The 17,556-nt window shown below is 37.7% G+C and overlaps 1 protein-coding gene across 1 annotated transcript in view; it reads left to right on the top strand.

Annotated features, from left to right (window-relative positions):
• ERP44 (endoplasmic reticulum protein 44) overlaps positions 1-17,556 on the top strand; it is a 122,298-nt gene that overhangs the window by 87,176 nt on the left and 17,566 nt on the right. Inside the window, exons 8-10 of the mRNA XM_033237981.1 lie at positions 783-899; positions 9,491-9,602; positions 10,535-10,676. Of these exons, the coding sequence (XP_033093872.1) occupies positions 783-899; positions 9,491-9,602; positions 10,535-10,676 (371 nt within the window). The remainder of the gene's footprint in view (positions 1-782; positions 900-9,490; positions 9,603-10,534; positions 10,677-17,556) is intronic.

Genomic DNA, 17,556 nt, shown 5'->3' on the forward strand with positions numbered 1-17,556 from the left:
AATGTTCACAATCATGCCTAGACACAGTAAGTTTATCGATTAATATTAGCTATTATTTTAATCATTTTAGACACTTCATAGATAATTGATTTTGAGTTAATGTGGAAATAGATGTGGAGGTAATAAAATGAAATAGTCTTGCCTTACATCCATATAGCATCTTGTATTTTTCAAGGCTTTTTTACTATCCGTATTTTCTTCTAAAAGAAGTAATTTCTAAAATTTTCAGCTCTAAGGAATAGCTAAATTAATTCATTTGGAGAATTCTTCTTTTCACAATGCCTTCCTGCCTTTGGTGAGGATACTAAAAAAGAGTTAATTGGCCTAAATCCAAGAAAAAGCAATAGGCTTGGGTGTCACAGATTAGATTATTAGCTCACTGGTAATCACAGAATTACCTGCTTTTTACCACCCATGGCCCTCTTTCTTGGAAGTTCCATGATTTATGTTTCTTTTGTAACACCAGTAGATTTTCTGAGTTCATGGATGGATTTAAGAATGTACTTTTTAGCCTGGGCAACAGAACAAGACCACATCTCTGCATAAAATAAAATAATTAGCTTGGCATGGTGGCACACACCTGTAGTCCCAGCTACTCTGGAGGCTGAGGTAGGAGAATTGCTTGAGCCCGGGAGGTCAAGGCTGCAGTGAGCCATGATCATGTCACTGTACTCCAGTGTGGGTGACAGAGTGAGACTTTGCTTTAAAAAAAAAAAAAGAACATGCTTTTGCCAGCACAGGTTAGATTTAATTTTTTTTTTTTTTTTTCTGTTTTGTAATAGCATTCTGCTCCAGATATGGTGTACTTGGGAGCTATGACAAATTTTGATGTGACTTACAATTGGATTCAAGATAAATGTGTTCCTCTTGTCCGAGAAATAACATTTGAAAATGGAGAGGTATGGGCTTTCTACTGTGTATTGTTACTTTAAATTCAAATGTCTGAAACCACAAGCTTCCTCCACCTGTCTTACTATGTTAACAGAGTTATCAGTTGTAAGAATCATATAGTGAACATAACTATATCATAGCTGCTTCTGTAATATAAGCCAGTGATTCTTCACCTTTGCTGTCCCAGAACCCCTCTATTACATTTCCAGTAATAGTAGTTCACCACAACCTTGAAAATGAGTTTGAAAATGCCTTTCAGGTGATTCTGATGCCCATCTGTTGGTTGAGGATCCCTGTTTGGGTGGATGTCCTTTAGAACAAGGGTCCCCAGCCTCTGGGCTGCGGACCTGTATCAGTCCATGGCCTACTAGGAAGAGGGCTGCCCAGCGAGAGAGCATTACAGCCTGAGCTCTGCCTCCTGTCAGATCAGCAGCAGCATTAGATTCTCATACGAATGTGAACCCTGTTGTGAACTGTGCATGTGAGGGATCTAGGTTGCATTCTCCTTATGAGAATCTAATGCCTGATGATCTGAGGTGGAACAGTTTCATCCCAAAATCATCATCCCCCACCCCGATCAGTGGAAAAATTGTCTTCGATGAAACTGGGCCCTGGTGCCAAAAAGGTTGGGGACTGCTGCTTTAGGAGCAGTGCTTTGCAGATTTTAGTTACAATTATTTCTATCTAATGAATAATCCTTTGCCATTAAAAGATTCTTCTGTTTTTTGTAAAGCAGTTAATGTTGTCTTTTTCATTATAAATAATGAAAGCAGTTAGCAGTGATCATGTAACTGACCTCAGTCATCCCATGCATCTGAAATCAAGTCCATCAAAATTCTTTCAACTCCCACCAAAAAAAAACTTAAAAACCTAAGAGGCTGGAGGAACAAGTATGAAGAGTTATGTCTGTAAGGACCTCTGTCCTTTCTTTACGTAAGACATATCTTTCATTCCAGGTCTTTTGTTTTTAAAATCAATGGCCTAAGAATGCAAATTTTTAAAAACTTTGTATTAGCACAGTTTTTAAAAACTTTGTGTATGCATATACACTTCAAAGAATTGTAAGTATATAAATCACAGTTTAAATATCTGGTCCCCCAAAATTATCACAGAGTAAACATACCCATATAATCACTACTTACAGTGGTATGGAACAAATATTTGTGTGTCCTAATATTCATATGTTGAAATCCTAATCCCCAATGTGATAGTATTAGGGAATGAATCCTCCATTCATGAGATGGAGTCCTCATGAACGGGATTAGTAACCTCATAAAAGAGACCTCAGAGAGTTATGTAGCTGTCTTTCTGCCATGTGAGGATACAATGAGAAGTAGGCAGTCTGCAACCTAGAAGACAGCTCTCACTAGAACTGACCATGCTGGCACCCTGATTTTCAATTTCTGGCCTCCAGAATGATAAGAAATGAATTTCTGTTAATTTGCAAACCACCCAGTTTATGGTACTTTAATATAGCAGCTCAAACTAAGAGAGAGGGTACACAATTTTTTTTTAACAAAGAGTCAGGTAATAAGTATGTTAGGCTTTGCAGTTCATATTAATCTCTGTGGCAGCTACTCAACTTTTCGGTTGTAGCACAAAAGTAACCTTAGACAATACGTAAACAAATGTGTGTGGCTGTGTTTCAATAAACCTTTATTTCTGGACACATACTTTTCACATGCCATGAAATATTTTTAAAATTTTCCCCAATTATTTAAAAATGTAAAGACCAGGGCCCTGTGCCATGGCTCACGCCTGTAATCCCAGCACTTTGGGAAGCCAAGGCAGGTGGGTCACCTGAGGTCAAGAGTTCGAGACCAGCCTGGCTAACTAACATGGTGAAACCCCATCTCTACTAAAAATGCAAAATTAACCGGCCATAGTAGCAGGCGCCTATAATCCCAGCTACTTGGGAGGCTGAGGCAGGAGAATCACTTGAATCTGGGAGGCAGAGGTTGCAGTGAGCTGGGATCCACCACTGCACTCCAGCCTGGGCGACAGAGTGAGACCCCATCTCAAAAAAAAACCAAACAAACCAAACAATTAAAGACCAGTTATAGCTTATGGAACTAACAGAATCAGGCAGCAAGTCAGATTTGACCCATGGCTCTAATTTGTCAATCCCTGAGCTAAGTCAAGAAATAAAATATTTCCAAACCCCTTGTCTTCCTTCTCAATCATTACCCCCATTTACCATCTTCATAATCACCACTTACTTTGAATAGGACTATAGGAAGTTTTTCCTGTTTTTGAACCTAAAATAGAATCATGTCTTTTGTGTCTGGCTTCTTTCACTCAACTTTATATTTATGGAATTCATTCATATTGCATGAAGCTGTAGTTCATTCATTTTCATGCTGAATATAATTCCCTATATAAATATAACACAATGTATCCATTCTACTATTGGTGGACATTTAGACTGCTTCTAGATTTTGACTACTGTGAATAATGCTGCTATGAACATTCTTATTATGTCTTTTGGTGAATAAATGCACAGATTTCTACTGGATATATGTACCTATGAATAGAATTGTCAAGTCATAGGGCGTATATACATTCAATTTCAGTGTATGATAACCAGTTTTTCCAAAGTGGTTTTAGCAGTTTACATTCCTACCAGTAGTGTGTCAAAGTTTACATTGCTCCACGTCCTTACCCACATTTTATCAGCTATTTGCATTTTTAATCTATTTTGGTGTATGTGTAGTAGAGTTTCATTGTGGTTTTAATTTGTATTTCCCTGATGATCAGTGGGATTGAGCACTTTCATTTGCCTTTTCTGGAAAGACAGATGGTCCTAGAAGAAAAGCAGCTTCAAATGCAATGCTTAATGTTCTGGATTTCCTCCTATTCCAGTCTTGGCCCATAATTCTTTCCTGTTTTTTTTTTTTTTTTTTTTTTTTTAACTTTTGGATGCTTTCAAAAAGGTGGTTTATTCTTATTATTATTACCCTGATTTTTCTAATTTTCCTAGTAGTAAGATTAGTCCAAAGTACATCCATTATTACTTCAGAATGTAATTTTTAGCACTGTAGCTTAACCTAATTGTAATACAACAAAACCTGGAGTTCTTAAGGAAGAATATAATCTCAGATTTGATGCTTTCTGTTACTAAGGTGTATGTATATTGGTAAGTGCTTTAAGATTTGGAGATAATATGTGTGAACTCTCCAGGATTCCCTGAAATTCTCCCTGAGTCTTTCCAGAGGCTTCCAGCTCTTAGATCTTAGTATCTCTTTCCCCCTTTCTTGGGGAAGAGAGAGCAACACTTAACTTTTGGGACTGGCCATTGTGAGCAAACCAGAATGCTCTTTGCCCCCTCTTCGTCTTGAGAATGCATTCTTGGGGTATTTCTGATCTGTGTCCATTGGCATTTCCAGCACTTAGACTGCGATGTATAAGGCAAAAGGAAAACTCAAGGAACTGAGTGCCATTCTTAGGTCCTTAAGTCCTTAGCCAGTCTGCTTTGTTTTATTCGCTTTTCAGGGCCTTAGGTTTGTTTCTATAATATCCAGGATTTTTAGCTGAACTTCCTGGGGGAAATAGAGAAAAGTGTCTACTTCATCTTTCTGGAAGCAGAAGTCTATGCCAACAGCATTTAAAAACTCGTTATACGATTTTTTTTTTTACCTGATTTAAATGTTGCCTTTGCATTTTAGTACATAAAAATAAGTTAGTATTTTTATGTCAGCATGATACATTTTTGGTGTACCTTTTCCACCATAAAATAATATTTAATTCTTACTAAGTTTGTAGCAATTTCAAATCAAATGTATGAATGTTTGTATGAGATTCTCTGGGTGTGTCTGCTTGGACAGATCATTGCAAGCCTAAGTCATCTTACATTGGCTCTTTGCTGAGTGTTTCATAGAAAGAGGATTAGTGCTGCCAGGATCCAGTTTAACATATAAGAATACTCCCACTGAGACATCCTACTTGTTTATAATAGCTATTTCTCAAATCAAAGTTCTAAAAATGGTTTCTCATGAAATGTGATTAATATGTTTTTAATCCTACAAGCTTAAATATCATAAACTTATCAGGCTCTATTGCACTGGTTATTATCTTAATGCAATGCCATATTTTAAAATATTTTGGAATTTTGAATTATAGAAGACTTTTGAGTGAAAACTCTAACACAAGCCTTTTCTTGCAAAGTCTCTTTTTTTGGTTTAAAGAAGTTGCTTTACCAAGTTTTCTGGTTTCTTTTGTTCATGCGATTCTTTGAGTCTGCTTCCTTTTCCCTAGTTTTTTAGAATTTCAGAGAGTATTCCTAATTTGAAAATCTGGAATCTGAAATGCTCCAAAATCCAAAATTTTTTGAGTACCTCCATGACACTCTTGGAGCATTTTATATTTTTAGATTAGGGATGCTGAAGTGTTAAGAATAATGGAAACATTTCAAAATCCAAAACACTTCTGATCCCAGGCATTTTGAATAAGAGATACTCAACCTTTATTTCTGTGTGACAGCTTGGCACTTGGAGACCATTCTTAGTGACCAGAGTATTTTTTTGTTCAGTAATGTTCTGTTGCTTCTTTCAGTGTTATTTTTGAACCTTCTTCTCAAAGTAGTATTTTCCTGGATTCTGAGTAATTCATATTGTTAAGATGCATCTTAAGTCATTGTAGTTTTTTGAGATGGTTTGAATAAATATGCTCAGATTGGGTGTCTTTCAATCTTTAATTATGTGTCGTTAACCCCCATGACACACTGGATGCTCAGGTACAGGAATTCAAATGTTTGGATCAAATAGTGGCTTTCAAACCATTTCTCATTGCAAGGCAAAGTAAAAAAATTTCACTAAAGTATACATAATTCTTATTTTTCATTGAATAATACCCTTCTGTGTGCAATGCACTCAATTTTGTATTCTTTTCTTTTTAATACTGGATATATAGATTGGATGTAGCACACATAATCTTGTCTTGCTTCCATCTCTTTCCTGTCATTAATAGCATTTTAAAGTGGACTGTAAGACATTTCACGGAATTCAAAATACTGCTCCTACAATTTGAGTGTTTGGCCACAAGGTGTCAGTGGTGTGTCATAATTTTATAGTACCAGCAACCTAGAAGAGATTGGGATTTAAGCTCCCTCTGCTTTTTAACGCACATTCATACTTATTTAAAAAAAAAAAAAACTTAGAATATATTAATAGAATAGTTAAGACAAGCAATTGTAAAGCAGAATGTTTGAGGTACCTTAAATCAAACTTTAAGAAAGTAAACATTTAAAAAATACTTACTTATTTATATCTGAATTGTTAGTCTTTTCCATTTTGATCTTAAACTTGGTTTTGAAAGAGAGGGTGGATTAGACTCTTTCTGCTTACAGTTTATCAAATGAATGTCTTAGCTCCCCCCCCCACTCCTTTTTTTTTGAGATGGAGTTTCGCTCTTGTCACTCAGGCTGGCATGCAATGGTGCGATCTTGGCTCACCATAACCTCCACCTCCCAGGGTCAAGGGATTCTCCTGCCTCAGCCTTGAAGGAGTAGCTGGGAGTACAGGTGCCTGCCACCACGCCCAACTAGTTTTTATATTTTTAGTAGAGACAGGGTTTCACCACGTTGGTCAGGCTGGTCTTGAACTCCTGACCTCAGGTGACCCACTCGCCTCAGCCTCCTAAAGTGCTGGGATTACAGGTGTGAGCCATTGCGCCCAGCCTGTCCCTGGTTTTCTTACTTCTGTTGGCCTCAGGTATGTTTAGTTGGATTACTTACATTTTTTAAGACAATTTGCATTCACTCATTTAGTCCTCAGAGGCCCAGGAAAATTTAAGAATTTGTCATGACTATTTGCCTGCTCTGGCAGTTCTTTCAGAGATAATTTTTAAAACCAGATTTAAAGGTGTAGACCTGGAAAATCTTAAACAATGAAACAGGGTAGCGCCCTTCCCCGTGGTTGTCAGCACATTTAATACTTCTTGAGATTTGTTATGTTGTAACCAACCATTTAACCATTTAACCAACCATTAAATCATTTAATCTGTGGGGAAATATCTGTTTCCTGTAAATCTGGTTATCTTGATATTCTTCTCAATCTTTTAACATTTGTTTGGTAAAGAATATGCTTGTATGGACATAGGTAAACTTGGAAGCCTAAGCAGCATACATTACCACCTATTTAGAAGCATTTGTTTATTTATTGACATATGTTGATTGTGAGCAAAACAAATGAAGTAAGATGTCTTCAAGGGGTTTTCAGTTTAATATTTTATATGTACAGATAATGTAACACAAAGTCATGCCCCATTCCACATGAGGGGCATTGATAAAATGCTCTTGGAGATTAGAAGAAAGAATTTTCCACTGATAAAATGCTCTTGGAGTACAGAAAAAAGAATTTTCCTTTGACAGGGATGGGGTGGAATGAGAGATGGCTTTAGAGAAGAGGCACTACATCCTGAAAAGAAAAGTGCTAAGAGAGAAGTAGAAGTACTAAAGAAAATGGGGAGATAGGAGAAGGAGGTTAGACAGGAGGGGACTAGGCAGTAGTTTGAGTATTTAAGGTACTTGTTTAGAATTTGAAATGGAGATGTTAAGCAGGCAGATGGAAACCTAGGCTTGGATTCTGTACTGGAGCTGGGCTTGTAGACACAGATAAGTGATCAGAAGTAGTGATCCAAACTGTTGAACTACATGAAGTTGTCAGGCTAGAGCAGAGAAGTCCAAAGACAACCATTGAGACCAGCATCAGTTAATGGATGGTGGAAGAAAAAATGGGAGTCCAAGAGATAAAAGATGAGGAAAAAAAAATCAGCTTACTAAAAGATTAATGTGATGCCGGGGGTGGGGAGAGGGGAAATGGGAATCACTACTAATGGGTATGTGGTTTCTTTTTGAAGTGATAAAAAATGTTCTAGGGTGGGCGCAGTGGCTCATATCTGTAATCCCAGCACTTTGGGAGGCTGAGGGGGACAGATCATGAGGTGAGGAGATCAAGACCATCCTGGCCAAAATGGTGAAACCCTTTTGTCTCTACTAAAAATACAAAAAAATTAGCTGGGTGTGGTGGCGTACGCCTGTTGTCCCAGCTACTCAGGAGGCTGAGGCAGGAGAATCACTTGAACATGGGAAGCAGAGGTTACAGTGAGCTAACATCGCACCACTGCACTCCAGCTTGGGCTACAGAGTGAGATTCCGTCTCAAGAAAAAAAGAAAAAACTCTGTAATTAGTGGTGATGTTTGCACAACCTTGTGAATATAGTTAAAACCACAAAATTGTACACTTAAAAATGATGGACTAGGTGTGTGGCCTCATACCTGTAATTCCAGCACTTTGGGAGGCTGAGGCAGGCAGATTGCTTTAGCCCAGGAGTTTGAGACCAACCTGGGCAACATGGCGAAATCCCATCTCTACAAAAAATAACAAAAATGAACTGGGCATGGTCATGCATGTTTGTAGTCCTCACTATTTGGGAGGCTGAGGTGGGAGGATCACCTGAGCCTGGGGAGGTTGAGGCTGTACTCCAGCCTGGGTGACAGAGTGAAACCCTGTCTCCAAAAAACGGTGGTGAAATTTATGGTATGCTAATTGTATTGCAGTTTTTTAAAAAAATAAGTGTAACAAGAGGCTTAATAATTGATCTTATATACAAGTGAAACAGGCTTAAATATGGAGATGAGAACCAGAAGAAAACTTTTAATCTTGTAAAATAGGTCCCAGTTTCATTTTTTTTTTTTTTTTTTAAATAAAGTACATTTGTACTTTCTGGTGAGGTAGTTCCTAAATTTATGGAGAGAGCCTCAAAAGGATAGTTGATGAAAATAATTTTGTTTTGAGACCCTTTCTGGACTTTTTCTGATGACTCAGAACTTAGCATTTGTTGGGGAGAATAAATGATTAAATCTCTCTACGTATCACATTTCATTTAATCATGACTACCCATTGTATTATTCTCCAATTACAACAATAAAAATTTTAATAGCATTTTATAATTTTCAAGGTGCTTTTGTATGTGTATAAAGAGATATATAAAAATATATAGGGGCAGGTATTTATTAATAATTGTATTGGTTGAAAATTAGTAAATAATGGAGTTTTTGTCTTTTACCCTGGATAAAACACTTCAGCTTTGGTTAAGTTTTATATGTAAGTGTAATGGTTTTCGCAACCTTAGAATACAAAAAAATTTGCAAATCAGATTTATTTATTGCTGATATACTCAGTTTTCAGTGTTACTTGTGAAGACTGAAAATACTGGTCATGTTTACCCTACCCTAAAATTAATGCCTTGGTAAAGAACCAGCATAGTTCACCTCTATATGTCATGAGTTCAACAGCCTAACCCTGAGGCCTCGTATCCCATACTGGCTGACAGACAGTGGTTCCTTTAAGGCAGATCAGTTTCTGCAGCAAAGCAGGACATGTGGATCCTCTGACTGCCTGGGTACTTGAGGTGGGGAGGGGAGTGAATTCAGTCTTCTGTTCAGGCTAATGTTTATTCACACCACTGAGCCTTTTTTTTCCCCCTGGGATATTACAACTATTGCATTACATGGGTCAGGTTCAAAATTGTTCCTACCTAGAAAATAGCTACAACTGAATGGAGAAGCCTGATAATTCTTATTGAATGCTTCTCTCTACAGGAATTGACAGAAGAAGGACTGCCTTTTCTCATACTCTTTCACATGAAAGAAGATACAGAAAGTTTAGAAATATTCCAGAATGAAGTAGCTCGGCAATTAATAAGTGAAAAAGGTAGACAGATTAAGGTGTTTATTTTCATCATTTCTTTCTCTCTTTTTTTTCCCCCCTTTCATCGTCTCCCCTCCCATTATTTTCAAATCACATAAACATATTTGGGTTAAAACTTTATTTTAGTGCATTCAAATGTGACAGTGAGGAGGCATTAGTAGAGCAATAATAATAGTAGAGCGAAGTAGTGTTTTTTGTTTGTCTTCTAACCATTACTATTTTGGAGAGAAAAATCAAAGTTCATGAAAAGCAGGGTCATGAATGAGCATTAGTTCTGGGCACTTTCTTTCATTGCTTGTCTGACTCCTTTTCCGATGGACATTCCCAGAGATATTACTGAGAGAGCTTACACAGTCTGATTAACGTTTATTTCTAAATGAAAGAAAGTTGAGTAGTTGTCTGTGGATTTCTCCAAAGCATTTAATGGAATTTGAGGTATCACCAGCTTTTCCTCTGTAGTTGGGGAACAAAGTCAAACAAAATAAACTAAAGTTACTGTATAGAGCTGCCCATTTTAGTCACATACTATCTTGCAGGTTGAATTCGACTACAAATCAACCAGTGTGGCTGGAATAGGCTGGTATGAAAATGGTCCCATGAGAATGGCTCATATATCAATTTGAACTTCCTGCCTAGAACCTGGTAATCCGCAAAGTAAATGATTGCCCATTTCAGGAAAGTAAAACATTCATTATAGCCTTCAAATTTGGGCTAAGTCAATATGATTTCTAAAGAAGTTATACTTCGGCCCTAAGAACTAAAAGCCTACCTATTTTAAGTGTTAGATATTTAGGTTTTAGTTTTTCTGATCTATATTACTCTTAAGAATGTTGGGGTGCTTTTTTAGTATGTCACTTTTTGTGAGCTTGCAATCTTATGAAAATATTATCAAGAAAATTTGAATTTACCTCTCAAAATTCTTTTTGTTTTAAAAGGTACAATAAACTTTTTACATGCCGATTGTGACAAATTTAGACATCCTCTTCTGCACATACAGAAAACTCCAGCAGATTGTCCTGTAATCGCTATTGACAGCTTTAGGCATATGTATGTGTTTGGAAACTTCAAAGATGTATTGTAAGTATTCATTTTGTTTTTTAAAAATTACTGAGATGTGTCTCAAAAATGAACTTAAAATAGTTGTTTGAATATTTTAAATAATCCTATGTTGGAACAGTAGGACTCTGTTAACTGGATGGGAGAGGTTTGGGTGACTGCTGCTTTTTTTTCCACTATAGAGTGTGGTATAATTATGAACATTATGATATACCCTTGTAGAAATACCAACATTAAGTGATTAGGATTGATAATGAATGCTTGGATGATTAATGATTAATGCTTGGGAATCAGTCTCTCAAAGAACATTTTTGTCTTGTGAGAAATTAGCTCTATACTGAGTTTGGTCTTTGCCAAGCACATCAAGAAAAATAGCTTATAACCTTCGGGCAGGGTAAAGGAAATTGTGTAATAGTGCTGTTCATTCGTGACTGCACCTAGCAAGAACATTAGTAGTATTTATGAATCTTGCTTTTACTAGGCATTTCTAATGGCATATAGCTATGAACTGTTCCAAGAATAGGTAAGCTTTCTGACTCAATTCTCAGATATTTATAGTATTAATATATGTATAAGCTTTGTAGGTACTACAGATACTGAATTTTTATCAGCTTTGTGAGGTGTTAAATACAGTGGTTAAAAATGTAGATTTTTTTATATGAAAAGTTTAAGCAATACAGGTATTCAAATTAGACATTTTATTTTGAAAATTCATTTAAATGCCATTTTTATCTCAAAAGATTAAATTACACAGAGGATGATTTGTAGTCCTATGGCAGAATGAATTACCCCACTCAGTTCTAAATATTTCAGTGGAGATGTGGTTGTTTGGTAGACGATTCCCAATCCTAAAATTATCTAGGAAGCCTAGATTTGAGTCCTACCTTGGGAAAGTCACTTAACTTCTCTGTTCTTGTTTCTTCATATATAAAAAATGGTTAATGATACCACCTACCTAATGGGATTGTTATAAAAATTGATGAGAGATAATGATTATGTTATAAACCATAAAGTAGTAACAAATCTTAGTTGTTCTTACTTTATCTATGCTCAGAAAGATACCATTCAACCTATCAATTCATTAAATATTTAGCTATCTCTTCTGTATGACAGACATTGTGCTAAGAACCAAGGGTTTTTACTGAGACTGGGTCCCTGCCCTCAGAGAACTCATAACCAAGTGGAGGAAAGGGACAACCAGGTTAACAGGCAATTATGTTTTATTAAGGGATAAGTGCTCTGACAGAGATCAACAGAGTAGTACCTGATCCAGGATTTCTGGCGATATTGATGCCCAAGGTAGGTATAAAGTTTTGTAGAAGTTTATCCCGGAGGTGAGAAGGAGACAGGGCTTAGAGAAAGGTGACATTGGCAGGAACAAGTTCAAGCGCTGTTGGTGAGTATAAGTGGAAAGGCGAATGCTGAGGGATGAGGTCAAGAGAACTAATTCATGAAAGTCCTTACATGCTGTGTTAAGGAATTTTGACTTTATCCTGAAAACCATGAAGAGCTAATGAAAGGTTTTAATCAGGGAGTGACATAATCAGATTGTTTTTTAAAGATTACTCTGGCTGCAATCTGGAGAATAGATTAGAGGGGGTCAAAATAAAATCTAGGTGACTGTTCAGTAATCAGGTCAAGAGTTGATTATGAAAGTTAATCTCAGTGGACATCAGCAAGATGATAGAAAAGGACTTTCCATGTTCCTCTCACACAGAAACATCAAGTTGAACATACATCCATGCACAAAAATACCTTTACAAGAGCTAAGGAAACCAGGTCAGAGATTATAGTACCTGAGTGTAGTAAAGAAATGATGCATTGAAGAGTCTAAAAAGGACAGTTTTATACTACTTGCACATCCCCTCACCCAACCCCAGGCAGCACAGTATGGAGAGAGATACCCTTCATGTGGGGAAAGGAGAAGGAAGTTAGCACTAAACTTTTCCTCAGACCCTAACACTTGGCTTGTCCTGGTAAAACTCAGTGCCAGAAAGGCTTCTGTAGCCCCAGACTCCAGGCTGGTACCCATGGACCGAGCATTTAGTCCCACCCTGGTGCCACGCTAGATCTCAAAGCCCCAGGTTGGATTCCAAAGCTGCAGGCCCCAGGCCTGCCCAGCAGACTCAGCCTCTGGATCTACTCCAGCACCAGGCCAATCCCAGTGACTCCAGGCTCCAGACCAGCTGCCCTCAGCCCTAATCATCAGGCTAGCACCCACAGACCCAGGGTTTAGACTTATCCTAGTAGACTCCAGTGATGGACCAGCCTCCATGGACCCAAGTTCTAGGACCATACTTGTGGATCCAGGTTTCAGACTGGCCCCTGAAGCCCCAGGACCCAGGCTAGACTTTGCAGACCTGACTCCAGGCCAGCACCTACACACTCAGCCTCCAGGCCAACACAAGTGGTCCCAGGCTCTAGCCAGACTCCAAAGCCCTAGGCTTTCAGCCAGCCTCAGTGGCTTCAGATACCAGGCCAGCAACCATGATCCTACACTCCAGACAAGCTGTCATAGATCCTGATTCCACATCTGCCCCAGCACTAGGTCAACTGCAGGTTCCAAAGACCTAAGATCTAGGTTTGCTCCAGTAAACACAGACTCCAAGTTCACCCTAGTAGGCCCTGGTTCTAGGCCAGTCTCCACAGACAGAGGCTCCAGGACTACCTCTGCAGACTCAGGCTCCAGGCCAGTCCCCTGTGGACTCTTGACCCAGACCCACTCCCATAGACTCAGCCTATCCCAGTGGACCCAAGCACCAGGCTCATCCCAGTGCCTGGCTGTCCCCTGCAGACTCAGGCTCAAGGCCCACCCCAGTGCCAGGTTAGCTCTAGTGGACCCAGGCTTCAGGCCTACCCTGTTAGACGCAGGCCCATTCCACAGAACCAGTCAACAGGTCCACTCCAGTGGACCCAAGTTTCAGGCTTAACTCCATGGAACCAGGCACTGAGCTCACCCCCTTGCTGACCCAGGCACCAGGCCAGCCAGTGTGAAGACACTTAAGAGCAAGCCAACCTATGAACCATACCAGGCAGCTGGACTAGAATCCCTGAATGGACTGACTAGTGAAGGGCTTTCCCAGACAAAGCAAGTCAAAGACTAAAATAAGTCTCTACATCTTCAAATGCCCAGACATCAATGTAAGGCAATTAAAAAATGAAAAACCAAGGAGACATAAACGTAACATCACCCAAAGAGCACAATAATCTCCCAGAAGCTGACCCAAAGAAATAGAGATGTATGAACTGCCTGACAAAGAATTCAAAATCATTGTTTTAAAAAGTAACATCCATGAACTTCAAGAAAATACTGAGAATTCAATGAAATCAGGAAAACAAGTTACCAAAATGAGAAGTTTACCAGAGAGATTGAAATTATATATTTCTTAAAAATTAAACAAATTCTAGAGCTGAAGAACACAATGAATGAAAAGAAAATGTAACAGCATCACCAACAGAATTGAACAATTAGAAGAAAGAATTTAAACCTGAATATACGGGTTATTTGAAAACATACAGTGAAAGAAGAAAAAAAGAATGAAGAAAGTTTATGGAATTAATGGGACAGCACCAAAAGAGTAAATATTCAAGTTATAGGAGTAAATGAAGGAGAAAGGAGAAACAAAGGGGTAGAAAGCTTATTTAAAATGAGAAAAGCTTTGCAAATCTGAGGAAAGGTGTAAGTATCTAGGTACAGGAAGGTCAAAGAACTCCAATCAGCTTTAGTTCAAAGACTACACCAACACATAAACTGTTGAAAATCAAGGACAAAGAGAGATTCTGAAAGCAGCAAGAGAAGAGCAAATGACATGTAAAGGAGTTCCAGTACAGCTAGCAGCAGTTTTCTCAGCAGAATCCTTATAGACCAGAAGAGAGTGAGATGATATGTTCAAAAGTACTTAAGGAAGAAAACTGCCAACGAGCAATATTATATTAATACCTAGCAAAGCTGTCCTTCAGAAATGAAAGAGAGCTAAAGACTTTCCCAGATGAACAAAAGCTGAGGGAGTTTCATCAGACCTGTCTTAAAAGGAATGCTAAAAGGGAGTTCTTCAGGCTGAAAGAAAAGGACAGTAAGTACTAACATGAAAACATGAAAGTATAAAACTCAATGGTGAAAGTAAGTATACAGTCAAATTCAGAATACTCTAAGCCTGTAATAGCTTTGGTATGAAGGATAAAAGACAGAACTATTAAAATAATAGCTACAATAATTTTAGGGATACACAGTATAAAAAGATGTAAATTATGACACCAGAAATTTAAAATGTGAGGAGGGTAGAGTAAAAGTGTAGTTTTTTTTTTTTTTTTTTATGTGAATAATTTTTTTTTTTTTTTTTTTTTTTGAGACGGAGTCTTGCTTTGTCGCCCAGGCTGGAGTGCAGTGGCCGGATCTCAGCTTACTGCAAGCTCCGCCTCCCGGGTTTACGCCATTCTCCTGCCTCAGCCTCCCAAGTAGCTGGGACTACAGGCGCCTGCCACCTTGCCCGGCTAGTTTTTTGTATTTTTAGTAGAGATGGGTTTTCACCATGTTAGCCAGGATGGTCTTGATCTCCTGACCTCGTGATCTGCCCGTCTCGGCCTCCCTAAAGTTTTTATTGGCTTAAAATAGCCTGTTATGAGCACAGGACATAGTGAAGAAATATACAAAATAAAATAAAAATTAATACCCTATTATAATTATATTTTATGTAAATCTCATGGTGACCACAAAGCAAAAAAACTTTAGTAAATACACAAAAGATAAAAATTAAGGAATAAAGCATACCACTAGAGAAAATCACCTAAGCACAAAGGCAGACAAGAGGAGAGGAAGAAAGCAACAAAGGATCTACAAAACAACCAGTGAACAATTAACAGAATGGCAGTAGTAAGTCTTTACCCATCAATAATTATTTTGAATGTTAATGGCTTAAATTCTCCAATCAAAAGACATAGAGTGACTAATGGATAAAAAACCAATACCCAAGTATAAACTGCCTACAAGAGATTCACTTCACCTATAAGGGACACAGGTAGACTAAAAGTGAAGGAAGATAAAAAGATATTCTGGACATGGAAACCAAAAGAGAGCAGGGTAGCTATAATTATATAGCATTTAGGTCAAAAACTGTAAAACAAGATCAATGTATAATGATAAAGGGGTCAATTCAGCAAGAGGTTATAATAATTAAAATATATATGCATGCAACATTGGAACACCAAAATATATAAAGAAAAGATTAATAGATCTGAAAGGAGACTATAATACGTAATAGTAGAGGACTTCAATACCCTACTTTCAGCAAGGGCAACATCATCCAGACGGAAAAACAGGGAAAGTTTGGATTTCAACAGTTTTAGCTCAAATGGACCTAACAGACTTATATAGAACATTCTATTCAACTGAAGCAAGATACACATTCTTCCAAGTGCCCATGGAACATTCTTCAGGATAGATCATATGTTAGGCCACAAACAAGTCTTATCAAATTTAAGAAGATTAAAATTGTATCAAATATCTTTTCTGACCACAATGGTAGAAGCTAGAAATCAATAACTGGGAGTAAATTGGAAAATTCACAAATACATGGAAATCAAACATGTTCCTGAACAACCAGTGGAGCAAAGAAGAAATTAAAAGGGAAATTTTACAATATCTTGTGAAAAATGAAAATAGAAATACAACATACCAAACAAAACTTACGGGAAGCAGCAAAAATAGTTTTAGGAAGTTAGTTTTACAGCAATAAACACCTACATCAGAAAACAAGAAAGATCTCAAACAACCTAACATTGTATCTCAAGGAACTAGAAAAAGAACAAACCAAGCTCAAATTTAGTAGAAGGAAGAAAATAATAAAGATCAGAAGAAATAAACGAAATTGAGATTAGAAAAACAATAGAAAAGAGCAACAAAACTATGAGTTGGTTTTTTAAAAAGATAAAATTTAAAAACTTGTAGCTAGAAGAAAAGAGAGAAGACTCAAAAAATGAAATAAGAAATGAAAGAGGAGACATTACAAGTGATACCACAGAAATATAAAAGAATAAGAGGCTACTATGAATAATTATGTGTCAACAAATTAATAACCTAGAAGAAAATACTAGACACATACAATCTACCAAGGCTGAATCATGAAACAGAAAATCTGAACAGACCAACAGCAACCAATAACAAATAAGAAATTGAATCAGTAATGAAAAGTCTCCCATCAAAGAAAAGCCCAGGACCCGATGACCATTCTTTCTAAAACTACCAAAAAATTGAAGAAGGGAGAAACTTTTTTTTTTTTTTTTTTGATACGGGATCTTGCTTTATCGCTCAGGCTGGCGTGCAGTGGTGCAGTCATAACTCAGTGCAGCCTCAAATTCCTGGGCTCAAGTAATCTCACCTCAAGCCTCCCGAGTAGGTGGGATTACAGACATGTGCCATCATGCCCAGCTAATTTGTTTTTGCTTTTGTAGAGACAGATTCTTGCTGTTTTCCAGGCTGGTTTCAAGTTCTTGGCCTGGCCTCAAGTGATCCTCCTACTTACGGCTTTCCAAAGCACTGGGATGAGAGATATGAGCCACTGCACTAGCCTGGGAGAGCACTTTAAAACACATTCAAAGTCAGACTACGACACTACAAGAAAAGAAAATTACAGGGTAATATCCTTGATGAACATAGATGCAAAAGTCCTCAACAAAATCCTAGCAAACTAGAGACCCTGGTTATGGTCAATTGATTTTTGACAAAGATGCAAAAGGTGCACTTTTCCCAGCATCAAAAAGAGAGAGAAAAGAGAGTCTCTTCAATAAATTGTACTAGGACGAGTGGGGGGAAACTGGATATCCACATGCAGAAGAATGAAATTAGACCCTCATCTCACCCCATATACAAATATCATCTCAAAATAGATTAAAGATATTAACATAA

Source organism: Trachypithecus francoisi, unplaced genomic scaffold (assembly GCF_009764315.1).
Source record: "Trachypithecus francoisi isolate TF-2019V2 unplaced genomic scaffold, Tfra_2.0 Lachesis_group16, whole genome shotgun sequence".
Classification (NCBI taxonomy): Eukaryota; Metazoa; Chordata; class Mammalia; order Primates; family Cercopithecidae; genus Trachypithecus; species Trachypithecus francoisi.